The sequence below is a fragment of the Pseudorasbora parva genome, chromosome 11, assembly GCF_024679245.1.
Source record: "Pseudorasbora parva isolate DD20220531a chromosome 11, ASM2467924v1, whole genome shotgun sequence".
Classification (NCBI taxonomy): Eukaryota; Metazoa; Chordata; class Actinopteri; order Cypriniformes; family Gobionidae; genus Pseudorasbora; species Pseudorasbora parva.
The window spans coordinates 38,081,443-38,102,661 of NC_090182.1; the positions used below are offsets into that span (position 1 = coordinate 38,081,443).

The following is a 21,219-nucleotide window of genomic DNA, read 5'->3' on the forward strand; positions in this document are numbered from 1 at the left end:
AGTTCACCCAAAAATGTTAATTCTGTCATTAATTCCTCACCCTCATGTCGTTCGTCACCTGTAAGACCTCCGTTCATCTTCAGACACAGATGAAGATATTAGTGTTGAAATCCGACGGCTCAGAAAGGCCTTCATTGACACCAATGTCATTTCCTCTCTCAAGACCCATAAAGGCACTAAAGACGTCGTTACAAAGCCCATCTCACTACAGCGGCTCGACAATCATTTATGAAGAGACCACACTAGAGTTAGTGCGCAAAAAAAACAACCAAATAACGACTTATATAGCGATGGCCGATTTAAAAAAATGCTCCCTGAAGCTTCAGTGTTAATGAATCAGCGTATCAATTGATGATGCGCATGTCAAACTGCCAAACTAGTGAAATTACGTGACTTTGGCGATCTCAATCATGAACCAGTATGCTGATTTATAACTGTTCGAAGCTTTGTTTTGAAATTGGCCATCACTATATAAGTCGTTATTTAGTTTTTCTATTCTGGCCTCTTCATAATGATTGTAGAGCCGCTGTAGTGAGATGGGCTTTGTAGCGACGTCTTTAGTGCCTTTATGGGTCTTGAGAGAGGAAATGACATTGGTGTCAATGAAGGCCTTTCTGAGCCATCGGATTTCAACACTAATATCTTCATCGGTGTCTGAAGATGAACGGAGGTCTGACGGCTGGCCAACCACATGAGGGTGAGGAATTAATGACAGAATTTACATTTTTGGGTGAACTAACCCTTTAAATTTTAACAGAAATAAACAATTGCCTTTAGCGATACTTGTATTTAATTGGCAAGAGTTTCCCATTTTTTTTCCCTGCACTAATCGAGGCTTTTATCTCGGGGGTCAAGGCCTCAGAGCACCTCTGAGAAAACTCAAATAACTTTTTTTTCTGAGGCTGGAACTGTGGGATAGAGCAAAAAAAATCTGGGTTCATAATCTGTATCTCAGCCACAACTGCAGTGAGGGCAAGGGTGTTTCTGTCCACTCCAACTTTTATGAAAGCTCTTGACATGCTCCCCTCCTTTTTGTATGCTCGAAGAACTTTTTTGTATCTCTTCAAGACGTCATCTGGACACTTGGCTGTTGAACATAAAAAAAGTAGACCATTTGTGGTTAAACTTTATTTTATGGTGTCCCTGTTACAATGTAATTATACAATTAACACTGAGTAATACTAAATAAATACATGTACTTACTATTAGGGTTAGGGTCCGTTGCATGTAATTATGCATAATTCATACTGCCCCTCACTATTATAGTCAACGGGGAACGAGATCATTGCTATTTGATGACATTCTATTTAAAAGTGTTTTCACTTTTTGTGTACAAAAGAAAAACTTTTTTTTTTACAGGTTTGGATTAACTTGGGTGAGTAAATGGTGACAGAATTAAACATTTTGGGTGTATCCCTTTAAAGCCTCTGATTGGACATTGCATTCCTAAGCTCAATAGACTCATGCAATTAGTAAAACTGAATGTAAGTGTAAAACACGTACATTTTATGATAACACGTGAGCAGATCTAAATTTAATGATGCAATTGACACTTCTCATAAAACTTTTCTTTTCAATTTATTGCAATATTTAGTTTAAATGTACGGGTGCATTTTTGACCCTAGCCCCCATTTTTGGCCCTTGGCCAGGGGAAGGCTAAGCTCTCTCAGTAACACACTCTGCCTATGGAAACATCAGATGAAATAATCTTCATCAAGAATAAATTCACATTTAGATTTGCCTTTTGAATTTACCTCTCACTGTTGCACTGGAGAATGCAGATTTTGACCTGTTTTTTTGGGTTCTCTTCTTTTTGGATTTTTTTTTCCTGTATCTTTCATCCTCCGATGAAGATGAAGGGAGGGAGGAGGATGAGGAAGAGGATGAAGAGTTTGGCTCATCACTCTCACTACTAGTGTCTTTCTTTTTCTTCTTCTTTTTCTTTTCCTTGCCTAAAAAAAAAATATTTTCAATTAAATTCTTTTTTTCAGAGAAGTGGCTATCACCTTTAATGTTGTCACTACTTTCATAGTGTAGAGGCTGATGTGGTTAAACAGTTCAAACATCTACAAAAGGCCCCCTACTCTCAACCTACTGACCTAACGCACAAACATTATTGGGAATGCACTAGCCAGGTGGGATTTAAACTTTGTCAGTTGAAGACCCAATTTTTTTTATGAAATCCGAGAGCACTCTGAACCATCCATAGACAGCAAAGTCATTGCTATTTTTTTATTTCTTCTCTTCAATGTCATTCTATTACGCAGTTGACATAGTAAATACAGTGCAGAGCTTTCTGGTTGTATGGAAAAAGAGTGCCACCTCATTATTGGCCAGCTTCTGCATCATCATTACACGCATGCATTGTGGTGTTCACATGAATAGCGTCAGCCAATGGTGAGCTGCCATTCTGCTGTAGAACACGAATCGCTAACAACATAATTTGCATAGCAGAATAACATTGAAGAGAAGAGATTGTTGAATAAAGTCTTTTTGTTTGTATAATTTGTTTTGCCCCCTATAACCTCAAATATGGCATTTGAGGGAACAGCTATTTGTAGTGGTGAACGAAACCATTTTGGACATTATCGAGTGCACTCCTTTAATCTCACATTGCATCGCAATAAAGACTGTACAGCTGATTTACACACATGCATATGGAGGGGTTAGACAGATATCTTTATTTGCAACTGTGAAACTCACAGTTCGGATCACATTACGGATCATGAGTCATGGATCGGATCCTTTTTCGGATCAGAAAAAAGGGGGAGAAGGCTATTTTTATTTGCTTTCCATTTATTACATGAGAACTTTTGGTGTTAACAAAATAACCTGTTATTATTTTAACAAAAATTAAATAAATAACCAGCTGAATATTTTTTTTAAAACTTTTTTTAAAAAAAACAATCTGAGATGTGAAAATTGGCCTGAGCTTATGACAATTTTTTTTTTTTTTTTAAAGATTAGGATGTCAACATTTCCACTAGAGATAATACCTCTCACACCTGTTTCACACAACATTTATTCATTATTTTTATTTAAAATCCTTAAGTTGTTACTAAACATGACTTGCAATTCTCTTTGTAGGCCTATGCACTACATAGCAACATAACATCATGTTTAAATGCGCTACATTTAAGAAAATGTTTTATGCACTGAATTACTTTATATATATAAATCCTAGCACATACTTTAGAAACATAGGCTAGACTTTAATCACTTTAATTCAGCGCGTCCAGCATAGCAAAACATATTCGGTGCGGAAACAACCGCGGCACTGCTGTGAATAGACTCTATGCACGATCACTTCCGCGTTTTGTCTCAGCCCGCCCATCTACTTCCGGTGCTGCGCCTGTGTGAAGAATTCGGTGGAGATAATGGCAAATTACACTCGTTGTTTACAAGAGCTTCCCGCGATTACCGTGAATGACGTTAATCGTATTGTGAGGCAGTCAGCTGTCACACCAAACAGTAAGAAGGAGAAGGGCTTTAAGTTATATATTTCGAGTTACATCGACAACTTTGAGGGTGAGTATTCTCTCATTTAATGCTAAATCTGACTAACTTAGCGTCTCCGTTTCTGACCAGTCAGAGTCATACCGGTCTTTGTATTATTTATATAATTTAGTTAAACATTGTTTTACGTATATTGTTTTCCCTTATGCCTAAAGTGCTTTTTTGTGCAGTGTACATACAAATTGTTACTGACTAAGAATAATTTTTCAGTTTCCAGTAAGGATCAGTTCACAGGAGAGATCAGCGTGAGGGCGACATGTTTCAGGTCGATGAGGAAGTCAGAGAAGCCCCATAGATTGAGAGTAGGAAGACACAAAAGACAGCTGAACTATAAATGAAATGCATGTTTTAAACAGAAGTTGTTTGTGGGTTCTAAAGCTGTACAAAGACAGGCATAGTCAGTAAATGGGTTCATAAGTGCTTCAATTTAATGATAGTTTTTAATTACAGTAGGGGATATTTAGAATCTATTTACATATACCGTTAATTCCTAATCCTTGTTTGTGTATAATTTAATTATATATAATTATATTCACAGATTGCATTAAAGGACTCTCGTCCTGTAATACTGTCACAGAGCAGTTGTTCTTGTGTTGCTGGGACAGCGCTGTGCAACCACATTGTTGCACTACTCTACCAAACAGCCCACTACTCACAGCTTGGCATCAGTGCAGTTCCCCCAGTTCACAGCTGTACTGAAACGGAGCAGAGTTGGCACAAACCTAGAACAATGGTAATTTAAATTTAATTTGCTTATACAAATTATATAAAAACTGAACTACTGGAAATAAAATAAAGTCATAAATACAAAGAGCATTATTTAGGTAAATATTTGTGTGAATAAGTGCTGAGTTGACTGTTGAAAACTGTAATCTAGTAATTTCCAAATTTTGCTGTAATAATGATTTTCTTAATATTATGGCCCCTGTGTGTTTTTTAGGGAGTCAAGCCTGGTCCTGTCAATAGAATGGTGGTTCTGTCTGCAAGACCCAAAGAGAGGAAGCTTGCTGAGGGGTTAAGGTACAACACAAAAAATCTTCAAAGTAGTATTTTACTTCTTTTTTTTTTTTTTTACATGAATTTACACTTTAATAAGTGTAAACAATAAGTGAAATTGCTTTTTGTTTAAATATTTTATTATTACAGCAACTATATTATACTATTAGAATAAAGCATTGCAGATACCCATAAGGAGTATAAAACAACTAACATCTATTCATGTCAAATTCTCCAACACATACTAAAGAAGATAAATATAAATTAAAACATTTAAAAAGTTGGAAACACTTTACAATAAGGTTTCATTAGTTCACATTAGTTATTGTATTAACTAACATGAACTAACCATGATCATTACATTTGTTACTGTATTTGTTCATCTTTGTTAATGTTATTTAATAAAAATACAGCTATTCATGGTTTATGTTAGTTCACACTGCATTAACTAATGTTAACAAGATATGTTTAATGTTTAATGAAGTATTAGTAAATGTTGAAATTAACATTAACAAAGATAAATATATGCTTTATAAGTGCAGCATATTATTATGTCATGTTTACTAATGTAGTTAACTAATGTCAAATAAAATGAAACTTATTGAAAAGTGTTATCAAAAATGTTCAGTTTAAAATGAAAGATATAAAAGATTAGACTGACTAAAACTAAGAAAATTTACTTTTTGCTTAATACTTTTATTTTTTCATATCAGGAGTACCCTTTACAAGGGTGTCACCAGTGAGCTGCCTGACCTCTCAGTCCTACAAGTAGCAGAGGCGTATAAGGACTTTGCCAGTGCTGTAGCCCCTTTGGTCTCCACTATCGGGATGTCGCGTGATGATCCTTTGGTGGATTCTGCCTTTGGCAAAGTTCAGTATGGAAGTGTGCTCTCATACCAGCAGCCAGCAGCAACAACACGCAATATTAATCACCATCAAGATGCCCCAACACCGCCACCTCTGCCACTAGTTGATTACAGCCTTGACACTTCTGTTTGTTTGTTTGTCCATAGTGAACATGGACAACCACACATGAGGTCACTAGCAGTAACTTTGGATATGGCACACAAGATAGAGCATGCCACCAAAGAACAGAGTGGATCGCTTGATTGGCACTCTGTCCGAAAGCCCCGGGTAACAGCATCACGTTTCAGGGAAGTTTGTCATGTGCGTGGCCAGAGCTCAGCTGAACATCTGGCTGAAAGAATCTGCAAGGGAACTCGCCAGACAGCAGACATGAAGAGAGGTCTTGAAATGGAATCTGCTGCAATTGAGGAATACTGTCTGCTGCGAGAAGTAAACTACCACCCTTGTGGATTCTTAATTCATCCCGATGCACCTTGGCTGGGGGCCTCTCCTGATGGGATTATTTTTGACCCTAAAGAGCAACATGTTTTTGGTCTTTTAGAAATCAAATGTCCAAATGTTAAAAGTTACGTGGACTGTCCTTACCTTAAATTTAACAATGGCACACCAGAGCTGAAACAACAACACGCATACTATTGGCAAGTTCAAGGACAAATGCTGATCTCGGGAATGGACTGGTGTGATTTTGTCGTTTATGCACAGGATGACATGATGGTCCAGCGCATCTACAAAGACATCAAAATGTTTCAGAACATTCGAGAGAAAGTTGACCATTTCTTTTTTTACTTTTACCTGCCAAGATGCCTACAGATCTAAAAAAGAAAAAAAAAAGAATCATTTAATATTGTTTTAATGTATAATTTTTTATTTTTTATTTACAGATCACTGTACAGGAAATGTTTATCAAAGTTATTTCTATTTACATGTTTACATTCCTGCATTGCAGGCTACACTGTACAAAAGTTATTCTATTTATATGTTTACATTTGGATAAAAATAAATCCAAATTTAATTCCCAACCAATGTTATCTCGTCTTTAATCCTTTGCCCATGCTTTTACTAAGGGGCCATTCTGGTAATTTACAAGGAGGCAAGCAACTGTGTACAGCTGGTTGATGCTCCCTGTGATGGAAAGAGGGATGACTGTGTCGAACAGCTTGTGTTGCTTCACCCTGCGGATAAGACGCTCAACGTGGACCCTGAGCCGAGCTATGGACTGTGTCTCCCTTACCTCATCAGCCGACATCTGTTCCCGCTTCGACAGGTAAGCAGCTCTGTAGACTTTGCATGACACGCAGTCATCAACAAGAAAACCTTTGTCGACCATTATCGCCATTCCAGGTTTCAACAGAGACACAATCCCAGACTGCTTAAAAAGCTCTTTGTCACTGACAGAACCTGCATACAGGGATGACACAAAGGTGATTGTACCATGTGGTGCCATGCCGATTAATCCCTTGAAGGTGCAGTGGGACTTGTAAGTGGAGAAGACTTCACTTTGAAGCAGGAGAGAGGATGGAGTTTGGCAGCGCAGCTCTGTGCAGTCGATCACCACTTGAGTGTCTGGGTAGTCCTGGAACTCATTGGGTAGATGAGCCTGGACTTCCTCCTCTGACATCCAGATGCGGACAGACCCAAGAACGGTGTACAAAAAATTGGCCCAGGTTGTAATAATTCGGCTAACTGTGGACTGATGGATGTTGAATCTATGGGCCAGATCCCGCTGTGTTAGGCCAACTGAGAGGTGTACCATGAAGAGGAAGAATTCATCAATGGGCTGCAGAGACTGACCCTGTAAAAATAACACTGTTTGCATATAATGTGTTGGCTAGGCTTCCACTAAAATGTAAAGTTAAGTTTTGTTCTTCTATTTCTTTATTTACCCATGCACTGCTTGTTGTTACAGGTTCACTCCTTACTGTAGTTGCTCTTGCTCTTGACACACGAATCATGTTGTGGGATGCAGGTTCAATGAGTTTCCAGAAAGTCATTAAATGGCTGTAAGTCATAAACCTAAATGAGATGTAGGACATGTTTTAAATGTATATAAATCATAAAATCACAAACTAAAATTAGTTACTTGAAACATATGTAAGAATGATACCGTAAACTAGTGTTATTTATTTATATATATATATATATATATATATATATATATATATATATATATATATATATATATATATGTATGTATATGTATATATGTATATGTATATATGTATATATATGTATATGTGTATATGTGTATATATATGTATATGTATATATATATATATATGTATATGTATATATATATGTATATGTGTATGTATATATATGTATATGTGTATGTATATATATATATATGTGTATGTATATATATATATATATATATATATGTGTATGTATATATATATATATATGTGTATGTATATATATATGTGTATGTATATATATATATATGTGTATGTATATATATATATATATATATATATATATATATATATATATATATATATATATATATATGTGTATGTGTATATATATGTATATGTGTATGTATATATATGTATATGTGTATATATGAATATGTATGTATATATATATATAATATAGGGGTTTAAATCGTACCTAGTGTAGAACCTTACATCATCATCGGAAGCAGCAAATCGCCCCAAACAAAACCTTTGATTGACCGACAACTCCTCCACCTGTCTCATTAGTCGATCCACCTCTTTACGGAGATCCTCAGTTTGAGTGAGTGCGTTATCAACTGCCGCGGGTTCTGGAACTGAACAATAATCATGTTCCAGATGCTGAGCATCCATTGGCAGAGGATCCTCATCCACTTGAGTGTAATCCTCCCTTCTTTGCCATACCCCGGTGCGCCTTGGTTCAGCAACGGAGTAGCCGTTCCACTGAAATAAGGTTGGTACAGCTCCCTTCCTCAGCATGCGACGCGCTTTAGGTTTCGATGGCTCGATCAGGTCACCACTTATAAAGTGACGACTACAGACCCTTGTATGAGATGTGATGTTAAATCGCTCACGTCGAATACTGTGAATCCACTTTCTGCGTGTTTCTTCGTCCACAGGAAATGTGTGGAAACTCAGTACAGAGTTAAACTTTGAGGAGGCCACACATAACGGGACACAACAATGTTCAGCCGAACTACTGTCTTCACGCCGTTGATATTTAAACTTTTTGGAAGCCATTAGTAATGCTTAACTATACTATACTATACTGTACTATTCTATTCTATTCTATTCTATACTATACTATACTGTACTATTCTATACTATATTATACTATACTATACTATAATATATGTGTGTGTGTGTGTGTAATATAAAATAATACTTAAATTATAAATCGCTGTCAAACTAATTTTATGAATGAGTTTTGCCGGTAGTACACTTCGCTGTAGAATGTGCTAAGCGGAAGTAAAGACGCGGTCTGAGATTCTACCGGAAATACGTAAGCAAAGTTCGTGCATAGAGTCTATTGCTTTTTTTTCTTTCGGTTTTGCATTTAATTCATTATTTCTGTTTCTCTCCGAAATATTGCTCCCAGTTTATTTCGGCTCTGTTTGAGTGTGGCTGTGAGTCTACGCGCTGATATGAGTAAATACCCAATCATACTTACAACACTATAGTTATTCACAATCACCAAAGTTCACTATTTGCATGCGTTTTAAAGTAAAATCGCATGTGTGTATATGAGATGCAAGCAGGTCTCACATCTCATATACACACAGCAGTGACAGCACCACAGCCTATAGTGAACACCTGTCCTTAAAGGGACAGTTCACCACTAAAATTATGTTAATAAAACAACAAAAGACAAAGAGAAAATCACTCACTGCTCTTGAATAATAATAAAAAACTTGAATACAGTAGCTTTTAAACAATGTATATTGTATATTGAAGACTAGTTATAATTTTAGTAGTTTAAGTAGTTTTAATTTTAGCATACATTCATTCAATTTCATACTTAAATGCTACTGTAGCCCACATCTCTGAGCTGCCACTGTAAATCTTCATAGCCTATGTTTATTTTATATTATACAATACACTAGGAATGTGAAAACAAGGGTTTTTTAAGTAAAGTTTTAAGTTTAAGCGAGGGTTTTTAAGTCTTTTAAGTAAAAGAAAGAAAGAGTATTGCAATATAACCATTTTCTCCTTAACCTCTTTCTGTTCCTGTCGCCTAAGAATACAGTCCCTGACAAAAGTCTTGTCGCTTGTGTACAAATTGACCTAAAGTGCCGCTGAAATATATTTCTAATCAAGAATTTTTTTTACAAGAAATTGCTCATTTTAATCCCACCAGCTTTTGGGATAATGTTTCAGTGAAAAACTAAACTTTCAAAAAGTATTCTAATATTCACAGCTTGGTAAAGCCCATTGAGTCAATTTTTGCAAAGACATAAGTGTTGTCACCTTGTCATATGAGCTTCACCTGTGACTAATAATGGATCAATTAGGTCTCAAGTGTGTATAAAAAGAACCCCAGTACGCTAGACCTTCACATCAACTGCAACTAGACCTCTGCAAACATGCCTAAGAGTCACCCTGAGACTAAAGTTTTGATTATCAAGAGGCTGAAGACCAGATCCACTGCTGATGTGGCAGACACCTTCAATGTGTCTCAGCGTCAAGTACAGAGGATAAAAAAAAGATTTGAAGAGATTGGAGACGTTTTTGACAAGCCCAGGTCAGGCAGACCCCGCAAGACAACTGCTCGAGAGGACCGTTTGTTGGCTCGAAAATCCAAGGCCAGCCCATTTTCCACTGCAGCAGAGCTCCATGAGACCTGGTCACCTGAAGTCCCTGTGTCAACCAGAACAGTTTGTCGGATTCTGTCTCGAAATGGCCTCCATGGTCGAATCAGTGCCCAGAAGCCAGCACTAAACAAAAGACAATTGAAAAACCGTGTAGCATTTGCCAAGGCCCGCAGCCTGCTAAAAGGATGGACGCTGGAAAAGTGGCAGAAGGTGGATTTTTCAGATGAATCTTCTGTTGAATTACACCACAGTCGCCACAAATATTGCAGGAGACCTATTGGAGCCAGAATGGATCCGAGATTCACCCAGAAAACAGTGAAGTGTGGTGGTGTAAAAATCATGGTCTGGGGTTACATCCAGTATGGGGGTGTGCGAGAGATCTGCAGGGTGGAAGGCAACATCAATAGTCTAAAATACCAAGAAATCTTAGCTACCTCTTATTCCCAACCATAAAAGAGGCCAAATTCTGCAGCAGGACGGTTCTCCATCGCATACTTCCATCTCCACATCAAAGTTCCTCAAGGCGAAGAAGATCAAGATTCTCTAGGATTGGCCAGCCCAGTCACCAGACATGAACATCATTGAGCATATGTGGGGTAGGATGAAAGAGGATGCATGGAAGACGAAACCAAAGAATATTGATGAACTCTGCGAGGCATGCAAGACTGCTTTCTTAGCTATTCCTGATGACTTCATCAATAAATTGTATGAATCCTTGCCAAACCGCATGGATGCAGTCCTTCAAGCTCATGGAAGTCATACAAGATATTAAATTTGGATCTCACAGCACCACAACTTAATTTGCTGACATATTTTTGTATTTGCAGTAAATTTGTTCAATTTCTGTATAGGCGACAAAACTTTTGTCTTGCCAAAATTTGACCTTTCTGTCTTGATTTAATGATAAATATTTTTTGTATGAAAATTATTTATTTCAGTGCATTAAACATCATTTGGGAGGGTTTTAGCTTTTCATATGAGCTATTTCTAACACCAATTAATTAATTAAAAGTCAGGTTAATATCAGGTATTTCTAGAAAATAGATCAGCGACAAGACTTTTGTCAGGGACTGTAGAATAGCAAAAAAATGAACCGAACCGAAAACCGTGGTTAAAAACCGAGGTTTGTATTGAACCGTGGACTAACTGTATTGTTGAATCCCTAGTAAATATATAAATTGCCTAGGCCTACATACGAAAGAAGGCTATGTTCCTTCTTTTAAATAAAATCCTGTGACATCATATATGATTACACTATTGGTTAATGGATGTCCCTGTGTGCATTGGCTTCATCTCATACTCTCATTCACTGTCATAGTCAATGGTTCGTGCTTGGTAGCTGCCAAACACAAAATGTTTGCAGTCACCGTTCAAAGTCAGCTAGCTGCTGGTTGGAACCTGTTCTTAATGAATACACCTGAAATAAATGTGATAAACATGCTTTTGACAAAGATTTAAATTTGTTCGTGGTCTATATAGCCTGCATCAAAATGAGGTTTGCAATGATGCGCCCGAAGGCGAATCCCCGAATCCTAAAGTAGGGAATACCCAGTCTGTGACGTCACAATATGCTAATTTGTTTAAAATCTTACCTACATAATCACCATCACCAAAATTGTATTTTACAATTAAAATAGATAATAATAAAAATAGGGGGAAATAGACCTACCTACCGACCCTTCTTTTTTATTTACTGTTACTGCAAACCAAAATATTTTTAAGAATGGCCTGAGTACACCAATGAAATGTTTAACCGCCAAGGCTTTAAAGCACATGCAAATAATGAAAATTTATGAATTTCAGTGTAATGTTTAGATGGACTAACACTTTAAGCTCCACAATGTGTTTTTGTAGTTCTAAATCTAAAATTGATTTCAGTTAAAGACAAAAAGTAATACTAAATAACAAAACCAAATTAGTCAGATTGTGTACTACTTACCCTAACAAAGGTCATTTTAGAGCATTTTTAAATTCTTTAAGGTTTGCAAGAAACCACTCAAAGCAGTGTATTCATTTTATACAATGTTCAGTCCTGTAATCTTGTCAAACATAACCATGTATAATAAGAAACATCACATATGAAGACTGATTATATTTTACAAAGCTACGCATCACTCACCACAGACAGATGCAAGAGTGTGCCTAAGAAAGTCACGTTCTGCCTCTAATGCTTCTATCCGTTTGAACAGGTTGTCCATCGTTGATTCCTCAACAGCTGGCTGGAGTCCTTAAAATAGACACATGCAAATATGCAATATTAATAATGACCTTACAGCGACTAATAATCACATCACTTATTGTTTATGTTCCATCACTCTTAGTTTATTTTCCATCAAAGATTAGGATTGATAAAAGAACCACATCAGAATTGTGTAGTCATATCCATAGTTTTCACGTGTCATCACACACTCATAGCATCGCCCACCTGAAGGGCAAAGCAAGGCTCTCCTCCATTGCCCTCTAGTCATTTTTACCAGGTTTGTAGTCAGTATTAATGCAGTAAGCAGTGATACTAAAATACAAATTCAATATACACTTTATTGAAGTTGCACAGTTTGTTCAGGAAAGCAAATGAACACAGAATATTAGTGCAACACAAGATTTCTTGCTAGGTGTTTCCCCATCGAAACTCATTATAAAGAAAACATTACATTCATATTCCAGGTTTCATCTTTATATAGTATGCATCATCCAAAAGGTGTAAACTGAATTTGATCTTTTAATATCACTGTTTAAGTACATTACGGCACTTTAATGGTTTAAAAGAAGTCGTCAGTTCACCATCCGTCGGCTTGATCAGCTCTATAACAGTTTTACTGTATAATTAATCTGTTTAAAATCAAGTGGTGTAACAACTCGATATAAAATAAAACCCTTCACCTTTGTCACATTCATTTGGTCTGTCCTGAGAACAGCTAGCAGCAGGTGCAGTGTCTGGGTATGAAGCATCTGTAAAACAAAATGATATAGCCATATACAAAAGCTAATATAATGTTTGTTTGTTTTTTAAATACTGAACTAAATATATTATGAAGGTTATTCATAGTCAACTTTATTTATATAGTGCTTTTTACAATGCATTGTTTGAAAGCAGCTTCACAGTGTTAACAGGAAGATAATGCAACAGAATTTGATTCGGCTGTACAGCCGCTCTGGAGAAAACAGTGATGTTATCAGCTCATTTCAGTTATCATACAGAGTGACAATGTGGGCAGATCGGTAATTTAGTTTATATAGTGAATTTAGTTTACTAATTAGATTCATGTGGATATTTAGTTGAAAAATTGTTCAAGTTGGTTACATCATGTAATCAATACAGGTTAAAGTAACACCATGCTTAACATGATATTACATTAAGGTAAAGTCTGCATATCTGCCTGATAAAGTGTACAAAAGAAATGTCATAAAAGATTAATTCTCTAACGTTAACTTACCTGGGTTACTTTCACGATCCACAGACTCCTCAGCAAACTCATTTTCCTCGTCTGTTAAAGTAAGTAACTTAGTTAGTTATACGTTAACCTTAGGTTATGTTATGTAACGTTAGCTAAATGTGTAAGTTAGCGAATCAAGTAACGTATGAGTGACTGAAATAATTAACAAGCTATTATCAAGTCAAACGTAAAAACAGGACAATAATGTAACGTTATATCTTTTATATTTAACTTACCAAAAACAGGTAACGTTAGAGCACGGGGTCTTTTTGTCTTCCTCCTCCGCAACATAATTGAAATATGGATCAAAATCCCGAATCTGCAATCAATGTCGAGGTTAAAGAGATAGGTTTTGTTTTTTAAAATTCCTTGCTTGTGTTTGTCATGATACGGTTGATTCACCACAATATGCTTTGGAAGCATAGAGGTACATAATACATAAGTAGTTTTATACCTATAAATTCTCCATACCTTCAATCTGACGTCAGCCGTTGAAATTCAAAAAGAAGTTAGAAAAGACCGCCACTGCCAGAGAAGAGATCTCTGAGTGCACATGCGCGTGACGCGTCTCGGCGCCGGCGGGTCAAATGCAGACACCTGATTGGGTGTTTCCCTCCCGTATGATTTCAACTTTATTAAAATAAATACAGAACACATAACACATCACATGGTATATGACTGAGATCACGAAGGGTAATTTAGTGATGCGTTTGAAATGAATCTATCCGAGCAAGTACATCATTTTTTACATCGTTGTAGAAGAGGAGCTCATCGGAAAAGTTTAATAAAATGGTTAATCAAAAAGAGACTGCTTCACGGTGCACCAGTCTGCCGTGTTTGCGGAAAGAAAATGAAACTCACCTGTCACAAGAGCAACGACGGCTATATATGGTAAGTAGAGGAATACAATTTACTGTAGTTTCTTGTACTGTATCGCCTACTGTAACCACAATCTATGAATAACAGGTTTATGATTGTATGTTTCCAACATCAAGATTTGTGTTTTATATATATATATATATATATATATATATATATATATATATATATATATATATATATATATATATATATATAAGAGAAAAAGATAAAGTAGCCTACATTATTATTGAGATGTAAAACATTACAAATACAGTCTAGTAAATGTACAGTCTAATTAAGCATATTACATAATTTGTGTTCAGCTTGTCTATGGAGCTAGAAAGATGACAAAATGATCTGAATTTGAATTGTTTAAATCTGAATTATTGAAAAGTGTAATCTAACAAAATTGAATATTGTTGCATTTTACACCGTACTGAATTTGATTTTTTTAAAATGTTGAATATAGAACCTTTGAAATTGAACACATCTGAAATGTTTTTATGTCGAAATTGTATAGACATGTATTTTCAAACAGCAGATATTTTGTTCTGAATTAATAGACTGTAAATATTCAGTTTTTGAAAATACAGATTCAAGATTTCAGATGAAGAAGAAATTCAGATCATCAAATTCAATATTTTAAAATTCAGATCATCAAATTCAATATTCTAAAATTCAGATCATCAAATTCAATATTCTAAAATTCAGATCATCAAATTCAATATTCTAAAATTCAGATCATCAAATTCAATATTCTAAAATTCAGATCATCAAATTCAATAGTCTAAAATTCAGATCATCAAATTCAATATTCTAAAATTCAGATCGCAGAAATTTAGCAGAGGTCATATCAGGGAAGAGTAAAGGATGTCAGAAAAATCCAACAGAGCACTATCTGATCATTTCATTTCCTATTTGTAATGAAATAAAGAGAAAAGATCAAACGGCCCTTTTATACTTTTTTGTTTATTTTAGATTAATGCACGGAAAAAGAGATTTTGGCTAGATTTCTCATTTTTCATGTGGTTTACCGCACAATTAAATAAGACTGGCCGGGTGCTGATTAATATTTTATATATTAGATAATCATTTTTTTTTCTGTGAAACGCGTTAAGTTGCACAGAAAAGTTGCCTGATCTAGGACCTGCCCTGTACAGTTTAAGAAGCGGTAGTCTTCTACTGCTATAAGACTACTATTTTGTTGAACAGACCTGGGCTGAATCTGAAATCGCCCCTATACCCTCAAATACATACCTGCAAAACTGGCAAGTGGTGAAAAAGGTGACATGTTTCCGAATGAAATACATTTAGGGGGCTCTCTGGGACATTGCCTCCCAGTAGTTTTTAATGAACAAAGCATTTTGGTGCACTCTGACAAGAAAATAAAGGTAAAGGTAGCATTTGCTTCAAGTAAAAAAACATTTACACTGTAGCGCTGGGCATTGTCACAAGTTTTAAAATTTGATTTGAAATTGATTAACTTCCGGCCTATCAGGTAGAGTACAAAGCAAATTGTATGTACTGTACAGTGTATTGGGGGGATTTTTGGTGGTATAAATATATTGATTTTGAAGCAATATTCTCATCAGTGTTCTATCAGCTTTAACATAGGCATACTTAAATCTGCATATTTGTGATATTTACCCCAGGGCGTTATTTAATTTTATAAAAGCCATTTTTTTAATCTTATTAAATGTATGCATTTCATGTTAAATTCTTACATTTGATTAATAAATGCAGTTATAATAGTAAGACACTAGGGCTTTTACCAATCAAATTAATTAATTTAAACTGCAAAATAAAACAGTAATAAATAATGTTATGAGATTGATGTTCTAAATGTTTGAATATACAAATAAAAAAATGCAATGATACTTTTAAACATGAAACTAAACCGCCAAAAGGTGGCAGCAAGTGATCGTCTTAATGAGTGAGTCATTGAGTCGTTCATTCAAATGATTCATTCAAAACGCTGAATCATTCAGTACAAAACACCGCGCTGAGTGTTGTTCCTTTGGAACTATTTCCGTCGGTGAAATCGTAGTTGAAATAGAACAAAAAAAGTTTTTTGAGTCTAAAATGTAAGTAACTAATAATGAATTATGCTACACAATTCACGATTGCAATGTATTTGAAATTTTGATTTCTCCATGAATGTCTCACAAAGAGACAGGCAGCGCCAGCCTCAACACAACTTTATTACCAGAGATACACTCCATTATCAGTCGCTGTTTACATTGAATATAATAATAAATAAATTATTATCTGGTTATTTTAATGTTTTATTTGTCCTGTCGGGAAAATAAAATCCTCTTTGATTTGTCCCAGACAAAGATAATGTGGAGCCCTTACAGACAGCCCTGTGTGTTCATTCATGATTTCTGTCGTGCTGTAAAGCGGAGGTGATTGGTTCATGTCATGAGCGCTGCCTTTTGCTTGAACTGAGGGCTACAGTGATCTGTGAATGTCACGCCATAGACTGTTAAAAAATAGGTCACGCCACATTAGAGCATTTCCCATTATTATTGTTAACAACTTCACCCCCCACCCCCAAAAGAAAACTCATCGGATCTACATTCATTCAGTCCTTCAAGGTAACTGTGTTAGTGGACTAAAGTAGGGAATAGTGAGGGTTTAGATTTTGGATTCAACCATGTAGAGCAACAGATGATGTAAAATGCTTAGATTTTCTACACTAATCAGCGATTTGTAAATCACGCACAAAAAATGAGAACTCTAGCCGAAATCTCTTTCCTTGCATTAATCTAAAATAAATAAAAAAAGTATAAAAAGGACGTTTGATCTTTTCTCTTTATTTCATTACAAATAGGAAATGAAATGATCAGATAGTGCTCTGTTGGATTTTTCTGACATCCTTTACTCTTCCCTGATATGACCTCTGGCCTACTTTCTGTAAGATCTGAATTTGATGATCTGAATTTTAGAATATTGAATTTGATGATCTGAATTTTAAAATATTGAATTTGATGATCTGAATTTCTTCTTCATCTGAAATCTTGAATCTGTATTTTCAAAAACTGAATATTTACAGTCTATTAATATCAGAACAAAATATCTGCTGTTTGAAAATACATGTCTATACAATTTCGACATAAAAACATTTCAGATGTGTTCAGTTTTTAAAGGTTCTATATTCAACATTTTAAAAAAATCACATTGAGTACTGTGTAAAATGGAACATAATATTCAATTTTGTTAGATTACAGTTGTCAATAATTCAGATTTAAACCATTCAAATTCAGATCTTTTTTTCACATTTAGCATATTGAATTGGCAATTAGAATGTTTGTGCTTCACTTTATTTGTTTGTATTTGTTTTATTTCAGGATGTGCAGAAGAAAGAATCATCGCAAAGTTTCATCATCAGTGAGAAAAGGTTCACTTTTCAGCCAAAGTAGAGTACAACTCGTTAAATGGCTGGAATTTATTTACCGGTGAGTGATTATAAAAAATATAAAGCCTTATTTATTATCTGTACAGTGCTTTACTCATAATGATTTACCACTATAATGTTTGTATAGCCTGTAGAGTAGAAGAGCAAGTACAAGTGATGTTCTCATTGTCCACAGATTTGCGCAAGGTCTCCAACTCAGGCAAATTGACCTGTTAGAGGATCAGATAGCCAGAAGTTCAAGAACTTTGTCACGAATGACATTTGCACTTAGGAAGGTGAGGTATTTTTTTGGATAATGAATACAAAACAATGCAATTAAACATTGCATGCATACATTAATATTTATATTATGTTGTTTAGATTTGCATAGCTGCACTACAGAGACTGAGAAGAAGAACTGGTCTTAGAGTTGGTGGAAACTCAAGACGGAAGTTTGTTTCCATTGATGAGTCAAAGTTTGCACATAAAAGGAAGGTAAATGGTCCATGGATAAATGAGCTCTGATGTGAAAAAAGGGGTACTGTTTAAAAAAACATATATATTAGGGCTGTCAAAGTTAACGCGTTAATAATGTGTTAACGCAAATTCATTTTAACGGCGCTAAATTTATTAACGTGCGTTAACGCCGTGCGCATTTTCTGTTTATCCGTAGTTGGAGAAATTTGGATAAGCCATAGACGTAAAGGACATAGGCGCCAATACCGAGCACCCACGTGTGCCAGACTGCCAGTAGTCTACATTCATTTAAAGCTCCTGTTCTTCGCGATTCCATCTTTCAAACTTTAGTGTGTAATGTTGCTGTTAGAGCATAAATAATACCTGTAAAATTATAATGCTCAAAGTTCAATGCCAAGCGAGATATTTTATTTACCAGAAGTTCCCTTTCAAAGCCTACAGCGAACGGCCGGTTTGGACTACACCAGGAAGTGCAGGGCTGTAATGACATCACTAGAACAGTTTGTTGACTAACCCTCCACCCACAAGAATATGCAAAAAAGGGGGAGTGGTCTTGGCGGGACCTTTCCGGGCAAAGTGCGCTAAGCTGCTGTCCAATCACAACACGGGAAGCGCTGGCCCAATCAGAACTCGTTACATGTTTTTGAAGGAGGGACTTCATAGAACAAGGAAACATTAACTTATGTTATATTGCACACTGTAAACACAATTAAGGCAAAAAAACACACGAAAAATGGAACCTTTAAAATTAAACATTGAAGTTGGTGCTATGTGTCGCTGTCAGTCGCCTGCTCCAATATCCTATCCACCAATTTTACTGTGTGGACTTGTGTGACATTGATTCTTAATTTCCCACAAAGCTGATCGTGGTTACGTCTCAGTTAAACTTTTCGTTTCCAAACCTGTCTGTATTTGTGAGAAGTGGCGCAGTCCTGATATGAAAAATTTACATTTACATTTAATCATTTAATCACTCGTCGAACTATGCTGATAACGACGAAACTTGCGACCATAGTTGGTTAACAACGCTTTAGGGAAATGCACCCCTGGTTGAGGATGTCGTCATACATGGCCATACTTGGAAGAACAAAAAATATTTTTATTTTATTTTGTCCATGTTTAGCATGAGAATCAACTCTTTAACAGTGTAAAAAAGTCAGAATGCATGGAAATAGCATTATACAGAGCTCTCGGATTTCATCCAAAAATATCTACATGTGTGTTCTGAAGATGAACGAAAGTCTTATGGGTTTGGAATGACATGAGGATAAGTAGGTATCCTCATGTAATTAATAAGTACATTAGTAATTAATGACATAACATTAGTATAACTTTAAGTCAGCCTTACATGTTGTCTTGGACAAGACTGGGATTCATCAATGTGTGTTGGAAACAGTTCTGCTGCTTAATATATTTGATGAATAAAAGATTCAAAAGAACTGCATTTATTAAAAAATAAAAACACATTTTCAAATAATATAAATCTCCTTTACTATCAATTTTTGTCAATTTAACACATCCTTGCTGAATAAAATTATTGATTTATTAAATTTAAAAAAATGACTGACCCCAAATTACTGACCAGTAGTGTGTATTGTTGTTACAAAAGATTTCTATTTTTAAAACATTTTTTTATTTTTTTTATTCATCAAAGTATTATAAAAAAGTAACACGGGTTATGAAAAAATATTAAGCAGCAGAACTGTTTCCAACTTTGAAAATGAATCAATCATCATATGAGAATGATTTCTGAAGGATCATGATCACTAAAGACTGGAGCAACCATCCTGAACATTCAGCTTTGATCACAGAAATAAATTATAATAAATTGTCATAATAAATGAAAAAACAATTATTTTAAATTGCAATAATATATCACAATTTAAAAAAAAAAAAATCTGTATTTTTGATCAAATAAATACAGGCTTGATGAGCAGAAGAAACTTCTTTCAAAAACATTACAAATAGTAATGTGTCCAAACTTTTGGCCTGTACTGTACTGTATATATATATATATATATATATATATATATATATATATATATATATATATATATATATATATATATATATATATATATATATATATATATATATATATATATATATATATAATTTTTTTTTTTTAAGTGAAATAAAAGTGCAGGATTTAAACAGCATCTTTTCTTTACAAATTTTAATATTTGGTGAAATTTTGGGTCTCCAATGTATCTAAAGTTGCATTCTTTTCTTCTAGTATAACCGTGGTCGTTTTCGAACTACGTGGAGAAGAAAGAACTGGGTTTTTGGAATGCTGGAAATCAAGGGACATAGACGTTTGCCCATTTTGGAGACTGTAAAAAACCGCTCAAGACAAACTCTCATACCCATTATACGAAGGCATGTGAGAAGAGGATCCACCATTTTCAGTGACTGTTGGAGAGCATATGTTCAGGCTCTTCCCAGACATGGATACAGGCATTTTACTGTCAATCATTCAGAAAACTTTGTCGATCCAAACACCGGTTGTCATACACAGCACATAGAGCGTGCATGGCAAAGCATCAAGTCAGAGGTTAACAAGCACAGAGGAAACAAAAGCTCTCAGCTCTTGAAAGAGCATTTGAAATGTATTCAGTGGTATCATTGGTTAGGCAAACGAAACAGACAAGGAGCAATTGCTCATCTCTTTCATGACATAAGAAAGGACTTCAAAATCCATTAATTTGCAGTCATGAAGAACGTCAACTTATAAAAATTAAATGTAATGTGTTCTAATATCAATTAAGGTAATTGTATTTAGATTTAAATGTAGATTAAGAGTGCTTAATGTAAATGAATGTGTTTTCATTGTTTTTTAACAGAATGTGTATGTTACTTTCATAGAAATGTGCACAGCTGCAAATATGTATTCAGACAAACATGAT

At 35.2% G+C, this 21,219-nt stretch overlaps 4 protein-coding genes across 4 annotated transcripts; 2 read left to right on the forward strand and 2 right to left on the reverse strand.

The window, feature by feature from the left end:
* Positions 1–773: 773 nt before the first annotated feature.
* On the reverse strand, positions 774–14,110 carry LOC137092090 (coiled-coil domain-containing protein 106-like). The gene is made up of 7 exons (XM_067456363.1): positions 14,050–14,110; positions 13,815–13,897; positions 13,579–13,629; positions 13,025–13,093; positions 12,264–12,371; positions 1,755–1,952; positions 774–1,087 (listed from the first exon to the last, which is right to left on the reverse strand). Exons 2-7 carry the CDS (start codon positions 13,867–13,869, stop codon positions 774–776), a joined length of 795 nt encoding a protein of 264 aa, XP_067312464.1. The 5' UTR covers positions 13,870–13,897; positions 14,050–14,110.
* On the forward strand, positions 3,378–6,195 carry LOC137092889 (uncharacterized). Its single transcript, XM_067457418.1, has 5 exons — positions 3,378–3,528; positions 3,727–3,818; positions 4,055–4,249; positions 4,457–4,536; positions 5,226–6,195. The coding sequence occupies exons 1-5, from the start codon at positions 3,378–3,380 to the stop codon at positions 6,193–6,195; spliced, it is 1,488 nt and encodes a 495-aa protein (XP_067313519.1).
* On the reverse strand, positions 6,225–8,573 carry LOC137092398 (uncharacterized). Its single transcript, XM_067456648.1, has 3 exons — positions 7,990–8,573; positions 7,263–7,392; positions 6,225–7,171 (listed from the first exon to the last, which is right to left on the reverse strand). The coding sequence occupies exons 1-3, from the start codon at positions 8,571–8,573 to the stop codon at positions 6,416–6,418; spliced, it is 1,470 nt and encodes a 489-aa protein (XP_067312749.1). The 3' UTR covers positions 6,225–6,415.
* LOC137092091 (uncharacterized) lies at positions 13,907–21,017 on the forward strand. Its single transcript, XM_067456364.1, has 6 exons — positions 13,907–13,914; positions 14,338–14,469; positions 17,790–17,897; positions 18,033–18,132; positions 18,218–18,331; positions 20,550–21,017. Exons 1-6 carry the CDS (start codon positions 13,907–13,909, stop codon positions 21,015–21,017), a joined length of 930 nt encoding a protein of 309 aa, XP_067312465.1.
* The last annotated feature ends 202 nt before the right edge of the window (positions 21,018–21,219 follow it).